A 23,767-nucleotide genomic window follows, 5' to 3' on the forward strand; every position below is an offset into this window, starting at 1 on the left:
CTTTTGAGTTAGAGAAAGGGGAATTTAATTGAAAAGAATTTTGCAAATTCCATTGTTAAAAATGGGGATTTAATATATAAGTGATTCTTTTATTGGATATTTTTAAAAGCGAATTTATACAACAGATTCCGAAGTTAAGTGTTGGCGTACACGTTTATTGGTCCCTAATAAATACAGTAATTAGGTAAGAAACATCGTAAAAACAAATCCGTACAAATCTAAAACAAATAATGAAGCAGATATGAAATATTTCCGTATTATCTATCCGTAAATTATCTCTTTCGATTCTTTCCCGAAAAAAATTATCTAACGTCAAATATTTCAGGCATTTTTATCTTCATATATACTAATTTCCGGATCTTCTACCAAAAAATTCAAAAAAAAAATTAAATAGCTAAAATAGGGAAAAAGATTTAAAAGCATCCTTTGGAAAAGGGATGTTTTTTTCCAGTTCATTTTTTTCGGTTGAAAAAATTTCATTCCCTAAAAAGAGTCAGGGGGTTCCATTCCGCCCACCTCAAACAAAAGAAAAACAACGGGTCGATCAACATTGTTGCGTTGGCCTTCTATAGTATTTAGGACTTTTTACTCTCTCTCTTTTACCAAAGCTTCTCTCTGTGTGTCTCTCCGCATCCCTTCACTTGCTCTAACGATGGCGATGCGATGCCAGATAGCATCCTCTAAGTATCGCGCCAAGGAACTTGAAAGTAGAGAGGAAAAAAATAAGTTGAATTAAAAAAAGAGAGTTCATGGACTTTCCATACAGTGGGATTGGAATTGTGCGGTTCAATAGGTTAGTAATGAATTGGAGACCGAGGTAGAGCATATGAAGGGATTCTTTTAAAGAGATACTCCGGAGTATAATAATCGAATGTATCAGTTGGAACCATGGTTCCATCTGCAATATTGAAGAAGATACATGAAATTAAGTTTCGTATATGGTGCTTACGAGTTTTAAAGAAGAAATCTGCTTGGAAGTTTCTCGGGATACCCAGTCCTTGTGATGAGAAAAAGGTCCCTGTTTGTAGGGTAGAGGAGTGAAGAGTGATGCACTAGGCGGTGTATAAGCCACCATGGTTTAGAATTAACTCTGAGTATCATTACCAAACCCCCATCACCATCAAGAGTAATAAAAAAAACCTCATCACAACCTTTCCCTCTTTTTTCTGAATAGCTCCGTTCGCCCTGCATGCCATAGTCTCTCGTCTGAAATTTACCCCTTTTTTTCCTTGAGGATTCTCAGATAAAGCTGATGATATAGTTTAGAGCTGTCTATCAGATTATTGATGCAATGCTTTACTAAGCTGATATCATTCGTGTTTCCCTTTTATCCCGATGACAAGATATAGTAACAATGAAAGTTCACCAACGTATTGTTTGATGCAGGAACTTAGTGTAACATTTACGAAAGAAAAATAATACCAAATAGATTTATAGTTTCTAATATAATAAACAGTGAAATCAGTTAATTTCATTGGGAGAATCGATATCACCAGAAGAATGTAATACTTCTTTTCGAGAGAAGTGTACCACAAAGCCAGGTAATTATAACATTATTCTTAAGGAGAGCTTGGGAAGAATCATGTTACGTAACTACAGTATTAAAAGGATACAGAGTGTCATCCTTCTTCTATTATCTCCTTCTGATATCACCTATAAACAGAATCTAAAAATATTTTTTGTGATGGTAAAATAATTTCATTGTGAAAAGATGCGTGGAATTTAAAGAATTATCTTATCTGAAAATCAATTAGAACATGAGCCAATTAATGTTGAAACTTTATAACAAAGCCTGATACTACCACAGTTACGCGGAATTTCTTAAATCGTCTATTCAACTTATCTTAGTCTATGATGTACAGTTTTGTTCATCAATTTATTTTTTGGTATCGTGATTTCGCCATCGACCGTATACTTTCTTTCGTCTTGCGTTTTAATTTCAGCGCTCGTAATCGTAAAACGAGGACATTTGCTGGCGCTAGGGTTCGCTCTGTTTAAGAATTTCAAGAACTTTCGTCGGTTCTTAAATTGTCATTGGTTAGTTTTTGCGCGCCCTGACGTTCTTGATTACGTTGTTAAACAAAGAGTTCTCTAAGAGCGTGCCAAGAAAAGTTTTATAATGAATTTTAAGCTTTTCCCATCTTCTCTCTCTTTTTTTCATCACCGACATTTTTTCTCGCCATTTAAAGGGACGCTTAAAGTATCCAGTTTAACTTCTCAGTCTAAAGTCATTATATTTTTATCAAAACATCCGTATGAATTATATTTAGTACATTTCAGCGTCTCTTTAACCCCTCGAGGGGTTTTTGGAGGAAAATTCAACGCTTTGCGCGCGTTAGAAACTTACCTTTTTCCATCGTAGTCTTTTAAATAAAAACAACTCGCTGTTAATGCTCTCCGCGATTAAAAATTCCGCTCAACGGCAATTTAGGATCTGCCGCGGGTTTTTTCCTTCGAAACAACGTTCTTTTTTATTTTAAGAAAGTTTTATTTTCCTTTTTTTTCCGTTTAAGAAATTAAGCGAAAGCTCAAAAATTTTGCAAGTAAGTTTGCGAAGATAAGAGTTAATAAAGTCTGGGACTTCAAAAAACAAATACGTTCCAATATTATCATAGATGGGTGTCTCATCCCAGAATCTTCTACACTTTGCAGTGTTATAACTCTGGTTCTATAAGATATACAAGGAAATCCTTTGAGTATGTTCTAGTCACATTTCACCTCTTTCCAATGATACCTAATGCTTCTCATTATCGAGAAGAGTAATTAAACAAATTAGCTAAATATCGCGTTAATTCATTAGAGTCCCTTATGCGCCTATACTTAATTTGCTTTGTTATAACACGCATTCTAAAAGAGATACAAGGAAGTCCTTTGAGTATAATAAAAAAATCAAGATAAGCTTAGCTCATTCAAGTCTGTCGTTTTGAAAATGATCTCCGTTTAATTATGTAAAAGCTTCTAAGGTAATTTAATTTCGGTTGAAAACTAAACCGCTCAAATTAAATTTAAGGAAAATTTCCGAAATTCTATCGCCCATTTATTTATACATTATATATAATGAATGACCCGGACGTACTTTTAAAACCCTGAAGATGCAATTTAGATCAAAGGGGAACTAATTATAAATTCGGTATTAAATTTCTAATTATCTATTAGTTACCTCTTCTCCAATCTAGCACATTTTTTAAATTGATTATCTTCGGCCTAAGAGCCTTTATGTATTCAATTCCAGGAGTAAAATGCACTAGAGATAATGATTCCGCGAAGGTATACGTAATGTAAAGCGTCGCGGATATAAAGTAGTTCAGGTATTCACGAGTATGACCAGGGGTAAATAACGAAAGGAGTTAGAGACGCTAGCTTCCGTAGTGTAGAATACAGTGGGACCTTGAAACGTCATGGAATTTGTAACTAACGTAGTGCCATCTTTGGAACTGTATTGTAAATAAGACCAGAACCTTAAAAGTTTTGCCTTAAAATCTCGCGCCGCAAGGTATTCTGGGTAAAGTAAAATGGCGGGTGTCGATGTTGAGAAGTCATCTCATAAATCAACCCAATATAATTATTATATTCAATCGCGAGTAAACAGCGATTTAAAGAAGAAAGATAAGTCAACAATTTGCAATTTGAAGCCGGGAAATCCTCAAAATGTGTTCAAACTTGTTTTGCCGTAAGTGCGCGGTTACAGAGTCGGCCCAGTGAGCCAAGGCTTAGTGATTTTTCCGAGTCAGTGCCAGTGGAACTGTGGGATCAGGATCATCGACTGTATCTGTGACTAAAGAAATTAAAATAACTAAAACTGTATTGAAGGATGCAAAAAGGACATTTAATTCCATTTCATTATCGAAAAAGGAATTTACCAACTTTAAGATTGCATGTTTCTAATTCAAGTGCACCTTAATGAATAAACTTTACTCTAAGCCTAATTGTCACTGAGTCGTAAGCAGACGAACACTAGCAGACGAAAACTAGCAGACAAAAATTAGCAGACAGGAGAAAATCGATATCCCAGCATGACTTTCGAAAATTGCTGCCACGCTATTGGTTGGAAAATATCATACTTATTTTGAATTATAGACGGCGCGACCGAGGCGTTTTCTCTTTTCTGTGTCTACGTTTGAAAGTACCACTGTATTCTACACTACGGAAGCTAGCGTCTCTAACTCCTTTCGTTATTTACCCCTGGTATGACTATGATTTTTTTTTTAGTAAAAATTAATGAGAGGTGTCTAGTTTTTGTAATCTATGGGGAATATATGACACCTTATTTCTCAAGGAGTTTTATTTACAATAATTTATTTAAAATATACCAGACTGTCTTTCCACCATAGCGTAGTCTGTACTGTCTTCTTGGCTGGAATTATTCAAGAATATTCTTGAAGATTATTCTCAAGGGAAAAGAAACATTTTTTTGTACTTATGTAACTGGAGAAGTCTTTTTTATAGCTTCTGTTTCTAGTTTACTGGACGTAATGTCAAAAGTCTCGTCGTGTGTGCGCTTGAAAGACAGTTTCGTTTTTCAAATTACCATCTTCTTGTAAGTCGCGTTAGGTTTTAGACGGCTCGAAAATAGTGTCATACCCATGGGATTCTAGTCCAAAATATTTTATTTCATCGTTGGACAACATTTTTAATCAAATCAAAACACGCATGCCCTTAATCATAAGCTGATGGTTGAAAGTTGCTCCGTAGTCATTTTGTATCGCGAGAGTAATGTCATGTGATTGAAGAATATATGGAAGAATAGGCTTAGCTTTATATCAGATCATAATATAATAAATCCAATTTCCATATAACCTTATTATTTATATTTACATCTATTATTAATACGTTATATTTGTCTATTTGTAAAGAAGATCTTATAGAGTTGGGAGCTTATTAGTGAAAAGATGAATGAGGGTCCTTTTACTAAGGAGCCCCCAAAATTATATCTCGATTTATTCAGAAAGACATTTTTCCAAGTTTCTTTTCGGGGGATCTTCTCCTTTTTTCGGTGGTGGGGGGGGGGAGGAAAGATAATATTATTTTTTTCCCTTCGGCATTTATCAATAATACGTGCCTATTCCATTAAGACGGAATGAAAGTTTTCCGGAAATAGTCCCATCCCACTTCCGCTTTGGCACCAGAGCGCGTTTCCGGGATCAAATAGGAGGGTCCGGAAGCCGGGGAAAAGGAAGTAGGCGGGGCTAGCGCTTTTACGTCATACACTCTTTGAGCACTAAGTGAGCGGAGAAAATGTACCCTACTTCCTTTCATCGCATTCAAATGGGGGCCTGCTCCAAAGATAATGTTATTTTTTTATTTTTCTTCTTTTTTGAGATAAAAAATATATTTATACCGTTTTCAAGAAACAATGAAAGAAGTATAATAAAAATCGCAACTTACGCTCCAGATAACTAATATAATTTTAGCTAGATGTTTAGTATTAGTGATAACGTATGTTTCATAAGTTTGTCACTGGTTACTGAGAGCTCCACTAAGTCTCTAGCATTACGAAGTGTTATGCTTTTGGAACATGTCTTATAAACTTATGGTGAAAATTATTCTGAGCCCCAAAATTCATGCGACTATTATAGGTTCTGTTTCTTAATGTACTAAACTGCATATACATAAAATTAATGCGTATATTATTGCATAAAATATGCAATAATACTTGTACTAATTTGTTAGAAATATTGCGACGTAAATATTATTTGAATTTTTAATTTATTTGGTGGAAAATGTCATGGACCACTGAACTTGGTACGTCTGATTCCCTGGGGTTTCCTCGCGGAAGATACCCCATTAAGTCGCGAAGTATATTGAACAAAAACACTCAAAAATAATTTATATACCATATTAACTCTATCAGAAGTATATAATACTTCTCTTCCACAAGGCAGGGTAATTGTTACATAACGAAAAATATTAAGAGGATACAGAGTGTCATCCTTCTTTTATTATCTCCTTCTGCCCTTACGTAAACACTCCAACAATTACAAAAAAGCAGTTCCCAATTTATCTTAAAATGGGTGGTTAATTTGATAACTTCCGTATTAATCTACTTTTATTTCCGGACCTTTTAATGTTACTCAAAGCGGAAGCTAAAGCGAAGGAATCGCTCCTGGGTAAATAGCGATATTTGCTTTAAAGTTTCTTAAGCGATTCCACGCTACGTGTTTGTTTTACAAAATAGAGAAACACGACATTGAAATTGATTGAAAACGTCTGCTCACTGCAGAAGTTTTGACAGCGAAGCAGTTCATAGGTCATAATCGAATGTAACTGAAGATAAATATTTACGCATTTGTAAAAACACATTCACTAATAATTTAAAATTGCTCGCGGTCCAATTTTAATTTGATCAAAAGCTTCAAAGTCAAAGTCAAGTTGAAATTCATAACAGTTTCCGAAAGTAATTCTAAGGTGCCGAGAATCTTTCACAGTTATTGGTCAAAGGTCAAACCTCTTCCAAAAGAAACCTAGGGATGGGGGAATTCATGCACGGACTATTACAAACTGTTAAAAAAGCTGCTAATATTAATTGAATTTAACTTGAAATTTTCGTTTTAAATGGTTATATTTTACAAAATCTAACAAATGTTTATTTTTCTTTCTTTCTAGCGTTGACCCTAGCAATACTTGTACTACGGATTTGTCTGATGGCTAAAGGTAAGCTACGTTTATTTACCTATTTTTTATCCATTAAAATCTAATTTGATGAGAAATTAAGAAACCGTTATTAAAGTTTACTTTGTAATCCTAAAAAGTACTAGCAAATTAAGAAATTATGTTTTGCCTGACCTCACCGAGATTTAAACAGTGAAATGAGAATGAATTAGATATACTATTCCTTATCCAATATTGTTTGTAAGATCCATGGTCATATCTACATTTGTAGAACTCAGACAGAACATGTCTAGCCTCAGTTTAGGGATATGCAAAGATACACTTAGTAAAGAAATTTATCTGTAATGCTTCATGGATGGTCTAACAATTTCAAAAGATAACTCTAATCTTTTATACGCTTTTACTGTTATTATGAAAATTGAAAATCGAACCCGTATGATACAAGATATTATGTTAAAATCGGTTATTTTACCAAAATGCAATTAAGCGTGAAACCTCTTTGGGTAATAAGAAAAAGGAGAAAACGAGAAAGAAGGTTATGAACAAAAAAAATTCCTTAAAAAAATCTCCCCCAAAATCCATTACCCGTATCTACTCCATGTGTTTAGAAAAGCTATTAATTTTGAATGAAAGAAGTATTTCCTCCCATCTTTGCACAGGCTACTAGTTATACCCCTTTTCCAGACATACAGCGAGAACGTTGTAAGTTAAAGAAAAAATTATTCAAATTATTAAGAAAAATAATTAATTTTTTTATACTATAATTGAATTATTTAATTTCAAGTTTAATTCAGGATTTAAATTATTTATATTTTAGAGGTGGTCAAGTCGTCTTTAATTAAAAACGTTACCACCGTTTTTAATTATGGTCACTAATAATTAATCAATACATAATTTTAATTAACCAATATTTATCAGTTCCGCCATGCACGTTGACTTTTTGGTCAGCCTACTTAAAGGGGAATTTTACTTAAAACCAACTTGACCCTGGCCTTGTCATATACGACTTCAAATCGCTTATAGAACAAACTTCACCACCATTTTTGGAACATTCTGTATAAAAAACACCTCTCCAAACTTATTACACTATTGCTCTATGGTCAAAAATAATTAGAGCCGAAGCCGCAATACCCGCCCATATTTTTTCCCTTAAAAGAAATGAATTTTGAAAATGGAACAAAAAGTGTTCGCTACATAACGAAAAAAAAAATTTCCCTCAAATTTTATTTTTCCTTTTTTTTCTAAAAATAAAATCTTAGGGCCCCAAAAATAAGACTATTTCTTTTCGCTAGGAACCAATGGGGGTTGGGGTTTGGGAGGGGGGTATAGAATAGAGAGGGGAGAGGTTATTTTTTGGGGGGTTTAGAATTGATGAAGGAACATGAAAAGATTGGACTCATCTTTGTATTCATAAATTTCCACCAGGTCAACTCTCCAGTGCATCCAAAAAGATTTTCTTTCTTTTCTTGCATGCGCTGGCTGGCACTCTGCTAAGCTCCCATTTTTTACTTTGACTTATCCCAAAATTTTTTTTCTTGCTTCAACCCTAGCTGCAACCCTTCTTTCACATTCTCTGGTCTTGAAAATAGAAGTACATTTCTTAAAGTATTTACGAAATTAAATAATAACTAGGCCTAACAGCATTTTGGGTAGAAGGAGTCGAAAAATGTCATCCCTAAAACACTGTAATTATAATTTGAAAATGGCGGACTATAGTTAAGTTACATTTTCGACGCTAAATCACCCATAGAGCCCACTGTACTTCGGTTCTATCACCCTGTATAATTCATATAAAGAAGATTACGATATGAATGGATAAATATCATGCGTATCTACTTCGGACTGAATATAGTCAGTCCCTTTAGTGCATGAGAGGGTTTTTTTCTCCCTTAAGGGTACGGGGCCATAGCGGAAGGCTTATTCGTATTAGAAAATTACTTTTCTCTTGAATTTTCTTTTTTTTTCGCTTCAAAGTTTAAGACCTTTTCAATTTCGACTTTGCTGTTATTAGTTACTCTTTAGTTTTTTAAAAGTTTACGGTCGATTTAGTAGGGGTTTTTTTTTGTTGCTCCCGATGTACTACCAGTGTAATGCTTTCTTTGTTGAGACTTCCTCGCTCGCTTTTGTGGGGTTATTTGAGAAGAAAGACTTCGTTATATAAAGACTTTATATTGGACATTATTAAGAATAAGGAAAGGGTTTAACTCAGTTTACATCTAGTCAAACATAAAAAGAGTATATAAATAGAAACGGGATTCCATAATCATTAATAGTTTATTTCTATGCGGGTTTTGTAGGCGTGGCTCGAGTGCCCTCCGTCACGCGTCATAATTCTGACGTCTTTATAACTGCGATTTCATTGGTTGGTTGTCTACTTATATTAAGACCACTGGGCACTAAATTTTTATCTATTCCTTATCAAAAATCATTAGTTCCTGATGATTATTATTATTATTTTTAATTTGAAAATTATATTGAATTTATTCCGAAGTTTTAGATTTTTTTTTAAATCCAAGAACCTTGAATTCGAAACTGAAGCTATTGATATTGGTTTTTGGGAGGTAAATAAGACGGTGGGGAGAACGTCACCTTATGTTGTAGACGTTGTAGACTCCATGGAAAAGATTTTGACAATCGTTTCTTGTACCATGCAGCCTTGGGGTTCGTAAAGTAAAAAAGGCAACGTCAGTAAAAGAAAATCCCCAAAATAGGCATCTAGGCTAGGCAACGTGTCAAAGATGTTACGTTTCACATTTACCAGTTGTCAGGGGCCTGTTCTTTCCTATCGTGGGCCTCCTTTCTACGAAGTAATCTGAATTTCGGCAGAAGGGTTTTTCGTATTCGGTTAGGTACAGACCTGGGGTTTTTGATTTCATTCCGGAAATTTAAAAAGAGACCCGCCTAGATAGATCCGAACCAACGTCTTAGATATACGTTTTACAGGTACGCTGTAGTTTGACATTTTGCTATGGTGTCAGGTGAAATGTACATTGAATTCATCGAAAAAATAGTTCTTGCTATAGAATATTGTATTTTAGAGCAGTTATGGGAATAATTTGGTGTGAAAACAGTAATACCTTCTACTTTATCTTCTCTTTTCCATTAAAAATATATTCAAATGTTGTCCCAAAATCGGTGATATTGAGAATTTACTGAAAGATGGTACTTAGACTGACTCCTCAGGAAAGATTGTCTTATAACTTTACGAAGTGTACGTCGATCGTACTCTCTTTGTAGATGAGTGCGAACGATTCCCGTATAGCCTTAGCTATTTGGGATGTATTTCGAAGTTCAAAAAGGCGCGAAGAATCCCGCCGCTTTGTGAACGACTCTCTCTCTCCATCGCTATTCTTGCTTATCGTTTACAGCGTTTCGTTCTTTTCCTCCTTCATCCTCAGCTCCATCTCTACCAGCATCCCTGGTCTCTCGCTCTCGAGCTTCTTCGACGTTTTTGCCTCGCGACCACCACTAGGGAGTGAGAGAGGCGCATTTCGATTGTCCCCGGCCATTCAGTTGATGAATAAAAGCCGAGACCCGAAGAGAGCCCAAGAGACGCTCTCCAAAAGGGATGCTAGAGAGTGAAGAAGAGAGAGAGAGAGAGAGAGAGAGAGAGAGGGATGATGGGATGCTGGAAAAAATTCATCCTTTCACTTTGTGGGGATTTTTTTCTTCCATCGCACGCGCTAGCTCCGCATCGACACGGGTATCAAAGTTTTTAAACATTTTGAATAGCTAAAGCCTTTCAAAATACCCGGCCCGACCTAGCTACGAAAGAAACGTTAAGCGCATTCGCCATAAAATGTTCCGGATTCGCCAAGCGGTTTAAATCACGATGAAATTCTATATCGCGCTAAAGATATATGGACCCCGTTAGGCTACGGACGGAGCCAGCTCTAGCTTTCTCAAAGTACTATAAAAAATAAAGCCCTGGCTCTGATCCCTAGCCTGATATGTATGCTTAGTTTCCCGAATATAAAATATTTGGTAGAAGATATGGAAAGGAAATAATTCTGTTATCGCTACGCGGAGATCATGTGAAAAAAAAATGTTCTTTCTAGGAACAGGATTATTTATTTAATCCTACAGCTTTGTCAGAAGTCCGTTATATCCTTTCAATCTGAAGTAAAACACTTACAGACTTTTTAGAAACACCCTGTATAAGGTAATCTTAACTTACTAAGATACAATAGCGCTAATTTACCAAAAACGTTATTAGCATACTTTATCCATCAAACTTAAAAAACTCTCGAGATAATTTCGTGGAATTCTTAAACAACTCTCTTTATTATACCTGGGACTCTGGAGTTGCGTTGAAAATTAACGCGTCTTTTGAATAGAGGTATTCAGAAAAAGGAGATCTCTTTATATCCCTCGGCTCATTTGGTTTCAATTTAACCTTCGTATTTACTGGCAGTATTCAAATTTAATTCCGTTAGAGATATATATACGTACATATACGAAGCAAAGTTTATTTCGAGTCGGAGCTTGGAAAACCCTTTTTGTATAGACATTTACCGTGAAGGCAGTGTCTCTCCGGTCTTTAGAAATCTATTCGCGGCTAGTTTAGGAGCGAGACCCGATAAAAACCTCCAACCCTCCTTCTCCAAACCCTTTTTAAAAGTTAGTTCGTTGAATATTCATGAGATTCGATTGGTGTTTGCAAATAGCGACTTTTAGAGAGTCTCTTTTCTGAAGCGTGGGTCTTTTCTAGTACTACTGTTTTGTAAGGCTTCCGTCTCTGCATGGCGTGGAAGAACCAATTGGCCTTTACACCATTAGCGGGAAGAGGAACTTTGGTCTAGCCATAGACCATTTACACCCAAAAGGGACTCACCAAAATTTCGCAAACTTTTGGAGCGTCTACACTATCCAACTTTAGTCAGCTGATACAGTCAATCTAACAAGTCAGGTTGTTGTGTACGCTTGAACTGACTCAAGGCTGACCTGACAAGTCGGTTTGTGGAATCTGGAAGTCTAGTCAACTGAGTAAAGTGAGCAACTCAAGGTCTATCTTACTGGGCTCATGATGCCGAAAAAAATTTCGATTATGTTGCGAATCCTTTTGGTTGTAGATGGTCATAGATCGGGAGCGGAATGGCGATGACTAGCTTAATTGATTGTCTCTTTCGCTGCGGGACTTCCAAAGAAGCTGTATATGCTGGCTTCTGAATGGGTGATGCTCGACCAAGGCCCTGAATTATCTTGAATCTTTATTAAGACAATTGAATAAGAGTCCTTTCCTTATTATTTAATGACCCCCTTACTTCTTTTACTCCATTATATTGTTTTCGCGTGGTGCCAAGGCTTAATTGATAAATCTTACTTTTATAACGACGAAAATTATCAGGTAAAAATAAAAATTTATTCCTTCTTGTTCTTGAAAAGAAATAAAAGTTTGAAGAACTTACGAAGTTTATTCTTAGTTATTTAGTTATTGTTTTGAAATTGTTCGAGTTGATTTTATTCTATGGAGAATATTCTACCGTATTCCTACTTTGATATCTTGATATTGTAGTATAGTTCGCGTGAGATTAAGGTTTGTTTTAGCAATGTTAATAGAAATCGGAAGAGCCTTGGACAACCGTTGAGACGGAAGGCTCAATGTTAGATACAGTTGGATTAGACAGTCAGTCTTGCCAGTGTTGGCTGGAGTTAAGTCAATTAGGACCGAGACGGTCTGTTCCAATAGGACTTTATATACGTAACTCCCAGTAGCTTTTGCAGCGACGTTGGAGAGCTAAAGTAGCAATTAAGGCAGGTCAGGTAACATTCCCCGAGGCGTTTCCATTCTCCCTTAAGCTTTCACAATCGTATTATCCAATCTAATACTGCAGTTTTTCTTTTTTGAGCCTAATATAACCTGTAGTTTTCTTTTTATTTAACCTTCGTCTAACCGATTGAGTTCACTCGAGGTTAAAACAATGAATTATAGAGCAAAAAATCATTGAAGTCATTCAGGCTCTGTTTTTTAAAAAAATTTAAATTTCGCACACGCTTTTACAATTCGTAAAATCACGTGCTTTATAATTGAATTAATATTCGCTAAGCCTTGGTTTCTAATTTTAAATTAGAATATTGCACTTTTTAACAAGTTTTTGAGTATATACCACGTGATTAGCGAGTAATGTAGATGTAGGTCGATGGTGAAATATAATGGACTTTTTATATTTATTAGAAGGTGTCCCTTTTTTAAAACAAACCTAGGAACGGGGTGTGATAAATGTATTTGCAACACTCTGCCATGCCATGTACCTTCAGTATGTGTATGCAGGTCGTTTTCGTTGCACGCTTTTCGATATTCTCCTATGAAAAACCGTTGTTTTAAATTCATACGGCTTTTCTAGAAAAAAAGGACACGTATCAAGAATAACTGAAAATATTTTCAAAGGAGAGGGTGAACTTTTTTTGGTATTTCTTTCTTTTCTTGAAAAACGAAAATCCATCGGGGGGAGAGGAGCGAAAAAGAGGGTTTCTTCTATAGAGGCAGTGTCTTCTTCCCATCGATATTATTCTCTTTCCGTAACTTTAAAAAAAACTGGGATGGGGGCCCATGAACGATTTCGTTTCGAGAAAAAGACCGCAGAACATAAAATAGAAGAAAGAAAAAAAACTCGACACTCGGGAGAAGCCGAGAATCGTGCCGTGTTTTGTTAGCTTTTCAAAGTGGTTTCACCATCTTAGAGTGCACCACTTGAATTTAAAATGAAAGTAGTATACCACCACCTTCCTATTCTCTTTCTATACAGCGTACTTTTACGGACTTATATTGACCTTCCGTTTCAAAATTTCATTCAACTTTTGAAACTTTAAATATATATTGGTAAGCCATATTCGGCGTTGCTTATTGGTTCCTGTCTATGTAGACACTCAGCACTAGATAGTTCTTGGACCCACTCGTTTTTTAGAAACCAATTTTTTTAACATTTTTCAATTTTAATAAGCCAATGGTTAATTAGGGGTTATTTATAAATCTAAAGGGTTATAGGGCGAGAATAGAACGTTCTTAAGAGACTCAATTGCGATAGGGATTGGCCTCAGTCTTAACACTACAGGTTAGCAGACCCCTATGACCTAGAAACACCAAAAAATATAATAATAATATTAAGAGTTTATTTAAAAGTGGACCAAAGATATTTGTTTTCTTCCTGTCGATTTTCCCCCTGATCGTGACTACTAGCGCCATTTGAAACTCGATTTTCGTCGGGGACATTTCCACCGAAGAAATAATAATAATAAAGAACGCTTCGGTAGTTTGTTCGCTTTGGTATTTTCCCACTCTCTTTTTTATCTTAAAGGACTTCTTCATCTGAGAGAGAGGAGCTCTTATGTACAGGAAGTTTAGAACGATTTGGATATATACGCTTAAGGTGGCGAGAAAAACCTTAAAACCTTTCCTAGATTATTACCAGTACGTATCGTAAATCGGTTTGAAAATATATTTTTTTTTCTTTTCTTTGAGGAATCGATTTGGTTCAAATGGGCGAAAGAATCCTTCAGAGATCGTACTAAACCGTAAACATTAGAATGCCAAGTTCAAACGTCAGCACGTGGAAAGGTAGTCTTTCAGTTTAAGCGCGCTAAAAATCACGTGAATTCAATTTATAATAATAAGTTGTTAAGCCTTGTCTTCATTTTGAAATTGCGCGCGCTCTAACAATTTCTAGAGTATGTCACGTGAGTAGATCAAATAACCCAGGAATTATCGAAACTTTGGGAGTTTTTCCATCAAACATTCAGATGAATATGTTTGTGTCATTCCTTGTAGGAATAACACTAATTTTCCGTATCACTTTGAAGGGATCCCTAATTGTACATAGTCTAGTGAACAGCAGATTTTGTTAATGATACTTGATTTCATAAAGTCACAACCACCAGTTCGTCCCTTTTCATAAAGTTTCCGCATCCGCAATCATTATATTGGTGGGAGGGAAGTTGCGCGGACTTGTACATACATACATCTCTTCGGTGGAAATTAGGGTTTCGTTCGTTTCATTTGTAATCTCTTTAACACTGATTGTAATAATAATATTCCCAAAGCCAGAAGTAGGCTTATATCTTTAGGAAACAGCGTTCCATATATCCTTGTAAATATATCGTACGTCCAAGGTCCTATTGCAAAGATTAATAATTATATATATATATATATATATATATATATATATATATATATATATATATATATATATATATATATACTTGTTCAATAAATGAAACAAATAATTGAGGCCGAGGCTTCATCGTTATCCTTGAGAAGTTCTCTCGCGACCGATTTCGTTTTCCCCTTATTTTGCACTTTAAGGCGAGCCTGTGATTCGTTAGAAGTTAAGTGATGTTGACCGGGCGAATTTTGTATTGTAAATAAATGAAATCCTTAAAATGTCCTTGACATTGAATGATAAAATGATTACAAGTAATCCGTCATCGTTACACAGTAAATAACGTAGATATATATGTCACAAACAGTCTGGTAAACGTCCTCTGGTCCAAAACCAGTTTATTAAATGCTTGGACCAGCTTTTAAATTCAAGAAGCGGGGACCAGTTTATTAATGGTAAATCTATATTTAAACTAACGGTGAATCAAGTTCAAGGACCAGTTTATAATTTTGAACACTAGCTAGGGGTTGGACCCAAGGACTAGTTAAAAATTCACAAATTCTTCTAAAGCGATACCTGCAGCTTACTGAACCAATATGCTTTTAACAACCGTGCAGAATATACTGAAATCCCCTAACTATTTCACATTAATTAGTGACCTTCTGAAGATTTCTAAATGCGATATTCAAAAGCGCATCTAAAAATAATAATTTCCCCGTTTTTCTGTCTAGATTTGTAATTAAGTAGCGCTTCAAATGTCGATGGAAAATCACGCGTACGACTTCCATCAAAATTTGCATATCTACTGTATAGTCCAAAATGAAATTCTACGAAAATTGGATATTGTCTCGCGCAGAAGGCAAGGCGGCTAGCTGCCTGTTTAACTAGCCGACCAGTAAGTGATCTAATTAGATTAGTTTAACGGCGAATCGAGCCTAATTTTCGACGCGACGATATTAAGCAGACTATACAATAATTAGTGTCCTAGTAATATTAATACCGGGATACTCGAGAGGCGGCGGCAACGGTTCTCCACTCCGCGTCCGCTGTTAATTTAGAAGACTATTAAAGGATGGAAAGATTTAAACGACGCAAAAAATGGGTATTCTTGGGAGCCAATTTAAATTAGTTAAGCCGTCCGTAAAATGAACTCCCACTGACTCTTATTATAAACTTAGCTACAGCCATGTTTCTATACCACCGGCCGTCAGATATGTAGAGATGTACTTGGCAATTTTAGTCCTAAGATAATTTGTTTTCAGGTATTTTTTTTCAGTTAATTATCGCTTAGTTTTAAATTTACTTTATACGCAAATTTTTAAATTAACGTTTTAATTGCGTGTCCAATCAAATAACGTGGAAAATTGCAATTAAACCTATTTAGAAAGCGGTTAAGTCGCGTGCAACCCAGATGTTTTGCACTTCAATTTCGTTACGTTTAAATTTCACAATCAAAAAAGCTTGTAGGCCTAATTAAGCCTAATTGAAATGAAATCTCAGCTAAGCCTAATTATAAAAGAGCTCGTGATCATTTTTCTCGCACCATCCAAACTTGAAGGATCTTGCGCTCTTCAATTTAAAGTTTTTTACATCCAAAATTGCACCGATTGACACCAAAATCTTTTTACGACGCATCTCGAGTTATCTTGAAGGAATCAGAAAAATTAATCTCTATTTTTCGTTCTAGTGTAGATTTTCCACTTTTACGAGTTGAAAGTTGAGATTATGGAGCGGGACTATAATATAGCGCTACGATCCTCTTTGAAATGATCTCATGTTTAATTCATTAAACTTTCTATTGATTTTGTGATCCGCAAACATCGCTTCTCCGTTAAGGTGTTGATGGGATGGGCGGGAAAACCTTTCGGGTTTACTAGAAACAGTCTTATCTTACTCTAAGCATCGTGTTTCAAAATTAATAATCCATTCCTGAAAGTCGACACCATTTTCTCTTTTTACTGGTGAACTCTCAACTTTGAACCGGTAATCACTCTTCTATTGTCTTCAATGACAATGCCTGGTTAGGTTGACGTGGGACTCGAGAAATGTTGTGTCTCTCATAAACTACAACTTCCTTAGAATCCCATGTTAATCTATCAGGCTGAAAACTACTTTATCTTCGATATAACCTGAAGAGAAAATGACTTGAAAAATTTCAAAAATTGAAAACAGAACTAAGATGATTCTGGAAGTGGTGCGACCTTTTGCAATGCTTTACTCCTAGTTCATTAATTCATGATAATGAGCTTCACTACAACAACAAAAGCAAACAATACAATAGAGTGTACTACACAAATTACAGTTCACAATGTTTACACTGAAACTTTCGTAGAAGTTAGTTCGAAGTTTCCTTTTGCGAATATATTTTGGTTAAATGCCAAGGAAAGAAGAAGGAAAGCAGATTGACCATGCACGTTCGCTTCTATTATCTCGAACAATAATAACCTATCTGGAAACACTTATGGATGGTCCATCGGAGGAACTACGTATAATGTTTTCCACTAGAATTCCCTCATTTTTCTACTAAGGAGCCGTTCAATCTCCATTCGTATAAACGAAGTCTATAAAGTTAAGGGCTGTTTTACGCCTATTAATATTCCAGCTAGGGTACCCGCCCTAGTTGCTTTCTGGTATCTATCTGAGAAACAAAAGCCTACAGCTATAAGATATAATGGCTCTACTTTTCTTCCTAGAGCGTCTTTTCGAACTTATATACCTCTTAACGCCGAGCAACGATCCTCTTTCCCGAAACTTTTGGTATATGGTAGCCTATAGATCGCTTGAATTGCTCAGACCATCGTGTAACTAAGCGAGGATAGTAGTCCGTGTTTTCTTCGCGTTGTTTTGGACACGCCTATATTTAAGAAGAAATACCATTTCATAGGGACATCTCTAGTCTATTTTTTCATAACTCAACGGAGTAACAGTCGTATTAAGTTTTGAAGTTGGGGAGAGAACAATTAACAGTGAATTCCATTGGACTGCTCTGAAATTGTTCGCGATTTCCTCTATTTCCTCCTGGAGAGGTTTTAACTTTAGTTTTTTTCCTCCAAAATATCTACGAGCTGATTTAATTAGCAATACAGATCGGTTCCGAGCGGAACTCTGGCCGAGCGCTTGACCAATGGAAGACGAGAATCCGTCTGGATGGAGAGGTGATTTTAATTTAACAATGGAACACAAAAAAATCTTTTCAGACAACTCCGAGAGCGCCCCAAGCAGTCCAATGGAATTTGCTAAATATTAGTCTCAGATTTCGCTGGTGAAGTATGGTGTTCAAAGTCATCCTCTAACATAATCTTGGATTCCATTGGTCAAAGGTGTGATCCTATGAAATATTATTTGTCTATGGCTATGGCTATACAGTGTGGCCGAGCGGTATTTCTTCAGTATGCCGCGTAGCGTAGGGGTTTCGGAGGAGGCCTTTGGCGTTTTGGCTGTTTCCTTGGTAACCCCATCTTCGCTAATATCAGAAGTGGTATGAGACTAGAAGTGAAGGGCTCTAGCATTGGTAATAGATCCTGGCACTAGTGAACAAATTTGAGGATTTTATGCCGCTTCCCACGCGCTAAAACTAGAGAGAGAAAAATTGGTCGAGTTCCAAAAACATTTCCTACCCCCTTCCCCTCAACCTAAAGCCGCAGAACAACGGACCCGGCTCCTTGAATCTAGTTCGGCCGTCTACCACCGCGAGCGTCTCACGTTTTGGAGGGAAAAATTCTGAAACCGCCACTAGAGGGCCAACCGTTTGTGTTTTATCAAGTCTTTTCACTAATGCCGAGTGAAGAATTTGGTTAGCTCAATACTTCTAGTATCATACCACTTCTGCTAATATCAAAGAGCCTTCTCTATACCCCGAAGAGGCTCGTTCTTTTTAAGAGCAAACGATATTACATAAGGGGATGAGAGATAAAACCATGAGCAACGTCTTTTTCTTATATTTCTCTTTTTTTTTCTCCAATTGTACCACCGTCCTTCCCCCCCCCCCCAAACCGAAAAACGGGCGTTGAGGAACGACTACTCTACTTCTTTTGGAGGTTGTGGTAATAGTGGGTGAACTACTCTGGTACTCGAAACTCTCCTTATCTTTCCTTAAAATGATATTTTAGATTTTTAAATACGAGTTTAGGTGTACTATCTTAATTTTAAAATTGATATTAACCTACAGAGTTTAAGACATTGAGCGTAAAATCTGTACAAAAATGTCTAGAGGTATATATGTTTCAGTATTGCGAGAGAAAACTCACATGTGCTTTTAAATTTGCATCTTCAAATAACTTAAAGTGAAATTTAAACTTTATTAAAATTCAAAACGTCTAGGATATTGCATGTTTTTTTCTTAAAGGGAAGATGAAAAGGAAAATCAAATTATTTTTTATCGATTCTTCATCAAATTATAAGACCAATCTACATAGTGAAACATCCAGGAAAAACCACGGAATGATTTTTAAAATTCAAATTAGTTTCAGATTTCATAGATAATTTGAAGAAGGTATGGTGATACAAGATTGATCGGTGCTAATTTCAAATTATCTATAAAATTTCAACTAATTTGAATTTTCAAATCATTCGGAGGCATTTCTTTTATGTTTCACTATTCAGATTAGTCTTAGTAGAAGAATAGATAAAAAAGTCAATTGATTTTCCATTTCACCCTCCCTTTAAGTAAATTTTCGGTAGAAATTTCGTTTTCTTTCCAAAAACCAAATAAAATTTGGAAAAGTATCATCTTTAGGGTTTTGAGCCACAATATTTAAAATAAATATGAAATTTATAGGAAGCCGACATATAGGGGTTACAAATCTAATGTATTTCCTACGAGCCCCTGTAAAACTCTTTACCTGCAGCACACCGGTGTATATTGAAAATTTTAAAATTCGATAACGAAGGTTGGTTTAACTCTACATTTTTTATCATATTATTTTTAATTTCAAATATTTAAACATTTCTTAAGCGTTTACGCTATCTTTTAACCGAAATAAAAAGTAGAATAATATATACGTCCAACTTGTACAATTTGGAAACATCTCAATCAAATTCCGACCCATGCGGGGTCCGGTTAGGCGGAAAGGGGGGAGTGCAAGGCGTCCGAAATATTTATTTCCCCTTGTCCGTCGTATTCGTCAAGAAGCCCTTTTCAGATTTCACTTTAGCCTATAAAGAAGAAAAGAATTATATCGAACTTTCTTTTTCGTTATAGCGAGCTTTTTTTGGGGGGAGGGACGGGGGCACGCGATGCCAACTGACCGATTCTTAGTCAAGTTAAGCCTGTAACAGGCAGGGCTTCCTGTATTGGCTAGATAGAGCTAGCTCGGTGCATCACTGACTGGCTAGTCTCAATGATTTTCTTTCACCGGAAGATTTTTCTACGTTCCAAACTCCTTTCTTTTTCTTTGTTTCTTACTATAAGGCCTCTTCACAATTCGTAACTCGGCCTAATTCGCTACTAATATCAAAACTGAAGAATGTACTTCATAGATCATTTATTATAAAATTAAGTTTAATTTAATAAAAACGCGATATTAAATGTTACTTAATTCAAAGTAAATATCACATTCATTGGTTGAGACTTTGACAGTTGAAAAACCATGATACGGGAGTTAAATTAGAAGTTAGTTACTTTATCTTTAGAAGTATATGAGTCTAGCTTTATATAGCAGTCAAAATTGTCAATGCATTGTTCATTAATGCCCGATTAAATTATGCACGAGATGACATTTCAAAAACGAACATCTTACGATAAGGGCACACTTGACATTTGACATTCGCCTCAAGAAGTTAATCATTCAGTGTGTTTAAGCTTAGTTTCAAAAGTTTATTCCGTACCTATAAGCTACAGTGATCGGACACTAGCATTTTATGAGTGAAGTTTCTAATGAAAAATTTACTTTTATGTGAAAGAGCCTTTATTTTAGCAGAGAAGCGTTCCTCTTCTGGTTGGAAAATTCTTTTTTTTTTCTTTCGGTAGTGGGATCGAAGCTATCAGCGTGAGTTATTCCCATACGCCCCCACGCAATGGTTTTCCCTACTTCTATTCTTTGTCTTTACCATTCTCTTTTCCCCTTGTGTAATTCTAAAATAAAAAAATTATCCCGCTAGTTTTCCCTTTTCCCTTTTTTCTTTTCTTCATGATAAAGCGTAAAAAAAGGTTTTTTTTTGGTGTTTTTTTAGTGGGTAGGTAGCCGTGGAATCGAGTTCTTGCGGTAACTTTGGTAGTTTACCTCCGTTATATTGATTTTCAACGGCGAAGATTCTCTGGAGAGTACTCTTAGAGTATTTCGAAACGATTTTGAATATCTACCCAGAGAAATTTCTAGAGACTAGATAGAGTAGAACACTAGCACGCGCGTCCTGGGATGATTCTTGGTTGTTTAATCTAACCATATCTATAATATTTTCATATATTATGAATGATAAATTAAAAATTTATTTTTTCATGGAAAGATGGGATCTTTTTTACAATTACAGGCGTTAGAAAATGTGTATTATTTTTTCATGGAAAGATGGGATCTTTTTTACAATTACAGGCGTTAGAAAATGTGTATTATTTTTTCATGGAAAGATGGGATCTTTTTTACAATTACAGGCGTTAGAAAATGTGTATTATTTTTTCATGGAAAGATGGGATCTTTTTTACAATTACAGGCGTTAAAAAAATGTGTATTATTTTTTCATGGAAAGATGGGATCTTTTTTACAATTACAGGCGTTAAAAAATGTGTACTATTTTCTCAGCGCATTATTTGACTTTCTTATATGGAATTTCCAGATTTAATGAACCATTTTTTATTAATTCATTTTTTTCTGTGTTAGTTGCGCATGGAAATTTATGTAAATTTAAATTGCTAATTTTCTTTATGGAATATCAAGATAATTCTACATACATATTCGAATTGAATTTCTTGAAAAGAAAATATTTGTTTCGCAATGCAATTCAATTCCTCGAATTTTTGTTAACACTATAACCATAAGTTTATAAGATAAGTTAAATAAGTATGGTCATACTTGCAATGATTCGTAACTTACGATAATCTATACCTACGTCATTTCATGAGAACCTCTCAGTAACCAGTGACAAACTTTTGGAACATATCTTATTAACTCATTGCACTCTCTGGTGAACCATCTTTAATTTAATAAACTTTAGATTCTAAGTGGTTTAAACAAAGTTACTAACCTTTGATATTAAACTTTATACGGATAAGAATTCAGCGAGTTTAGGAGAAAATTGTCAGAAAAAGAGGGATATTTTAATATTTAAGAAGCTGGCGGCTAATTTCTGGGCGATAAGCCTTTAATATTAGTTTGGGAATCCTTTTGTCTAAGTTAAATATCCCTGGGTCCGTTGGTTTTCCCTTTTCCTTTGAATTTGTTACCAATAGATGTCTTCTAATGAGTGCGGCTCGTCAAATCGGCGTGTTCGAGAAGAGGGACTTAACGCGGGGGAGAGGGCACTCCAAATTCGACCTCCGTTTCTCTCCACCGTGCAGCAGTTATGGCTCGGAGCCCCTTCCTCTCGTTAAGCCTAGGTTTTGCCTTAACTCTAATCGAAATTTAGCGGGTTGCCAGAGGCTGATGAGATATTTTCTCTCTCTCACCGTGTCGGCAAACAAGAGCCAAGAAGCCTTATTACTTTGTCAACCCGACTTTCACGGAACCGCCAACCAGAGAGGAAAAGAGCTATTGGTTTTAATCCAGAAAGCCCGTGGATCCTTTCCCGCTAAGCCCCCATCCGCGTTACCAAGCTTCTTGTATAGTCATTCTGGTTATATATGTCGGCTAAGTGTACTTACTTACTCCATTTCGGTTTCCTCATAGCCAACAGTGTTCGTCTTATCAAATAGTATAAAACTCTTCTTGTTGTTTTAGGTTAGGATTAATTTATATCAACGTCCTACTACTGACCAAAAAACATGTACGAAAAACCTCTCGCTCTAGATCTATGATCTGTCAATTTTAGGCTCGAGAAAATCGTTCGTAGGCGTTTTACAATTGTCATTTTCAAATTAGGCTTAACTGTAAACAAAGTTAATTCTGGCGAAATTTCAACTTACGACACGTTGGCACGAAGAGCCACAGGCGACGAACAAAGTCCTTTAAGCGTCGAAAAAGTTTTATTTACGGCGGCACGCGGACTTATGTTTAATTAAATTGGAAATAATGGTAAAAGAAATTTGGCTTTAGGGCTTTTCGATGAAATAATTCATCGCCATCACTTAGGCAAATTAAGAGATAAGTTAAGAGTCTCCTCCCCCCAACCCACCCCCCGAAATAGCCAAATTGCGAGAATAATCTAATCATTTTCCCTAACTTCTAAAAAGGATTCCGGGTTATAATTGCGAAGAACGTCGACTCAGCTACGAAACTGAGATGAAGGGTTTATACTGTATAGAAAAATAAGAGAAAAAAGTGGGAAAGATCGCTGCAGTCTCGGTGGTGATGTACCAAAAAACAAATGAATAGGACCATTAATCAACACTCAGTGTCGCTGGCGTCGTTTTATCCCTTCTCTTCTCGAAGGGGAGGAAACCTTTCTTAACGCGTTCCGAGTGAAAAATAGCTCTTCAAAAGAATGTATCTTCAACATTCTCTCGACACCGCGTTCAAAGGCTTAACGAACTATCACGCGCCTCACCATTTAATGTCGAGTATAGAAAAAGGCGCGTGTAGATACGCACGTGGAAGGATAAGTGAAGCGAGAAAATCCTTCGTTGTTCCAACAGGAACACTCTTTTTTTTAGAGACGGAGCTTTTTCCCTCGGAATAAATTCCACTCTTCAAGACGAAGACTAATTAAGGAATTTTGCTTCCAGTTCCGTATCTTATCCCTCGAGAGGTTAGATACTTGAAATTTTATCTACGAATTATGAATTATAGTATCTATAACTTTACTAGAAGAGTAACTACTCCCTCGCTTTAACAATCCTTCTTCGTACTTCTACGGAGTGAGCTTTTTTGACACGAATTATGTAGCAAAGATAACTTTGCCCGTATTTGGGGAAAGGGAAGAATTTTTTTATCTAGCTCGGTTTTAAGTTCTTTTCCTTGGAATGTGGACGTTAA

At 35.8% G+C, this 23,767-nt stretch overlaps 1 protein-coding gene and 1 long non-coding RNA gene across 5 annotated transcripts in view; one reads left to right on the forward strand and one right to left on the reverse strand.

The window, feature by feature from the left end:
• The window catches only part of LOC149650684 (uncharacterized), a 163,471-nt gene that overhangs the window by 124,790 nt on the left and 14,914 nt on the right, over positions 1-23,767 (forward strand). For all 3 annotated transcript variants that reach the window (XM_089847281.1, XM_089847282.1, XM_089847283.1), the window contains one exon: positions 6,604-6,651. In XM_089847281.1, coding sequence (XP_089703407.1) covers positions 6,604-6,651 — 48 coding nt within the window. The remainder of the gene's footprint in view (positions 1-6,603; positions 6,652-23,767) is intronic.
• LOC149650690 (uncharacterized) lies at positions 19,350-23,224 on the reverse strand. 2 transcript variants are annotated; one of them, XR_016370852.1, is made up of 3 exons: positions 21,882-23,224; positions 21,731-21,818; positions 19,350-21,663 (listed from the first exon to the last, which is right to left on the reverse strand). It is a non-coding gene; the product is annotated as an uncharacterized LOC149650690 (long non-coding RNA). The 2 variants fall into 2 exon arrangements; XR_016370851.1 differs by having other exon boundaries at positions 19,350-21,508; positions 21,589-21,663; positions 21,747-23,224.

Source organism: Phalangium opilio, unplaced genomic scaffold (genome assembly GCF_054372755.1).
Source record: "Phalangium opilio isolate 3A_F unplaced genomic scaffold, DU_Popi_V2 ptg000082l_1, whole genome shotgun sequence".
In the NCBI taxonomy this organism is placed as follows: Eukaryota; Metazoa; Arthropoda; class Arachnida; order Opiliones; family Phalangiidae; genus Phalangium; species Phalangium opilio.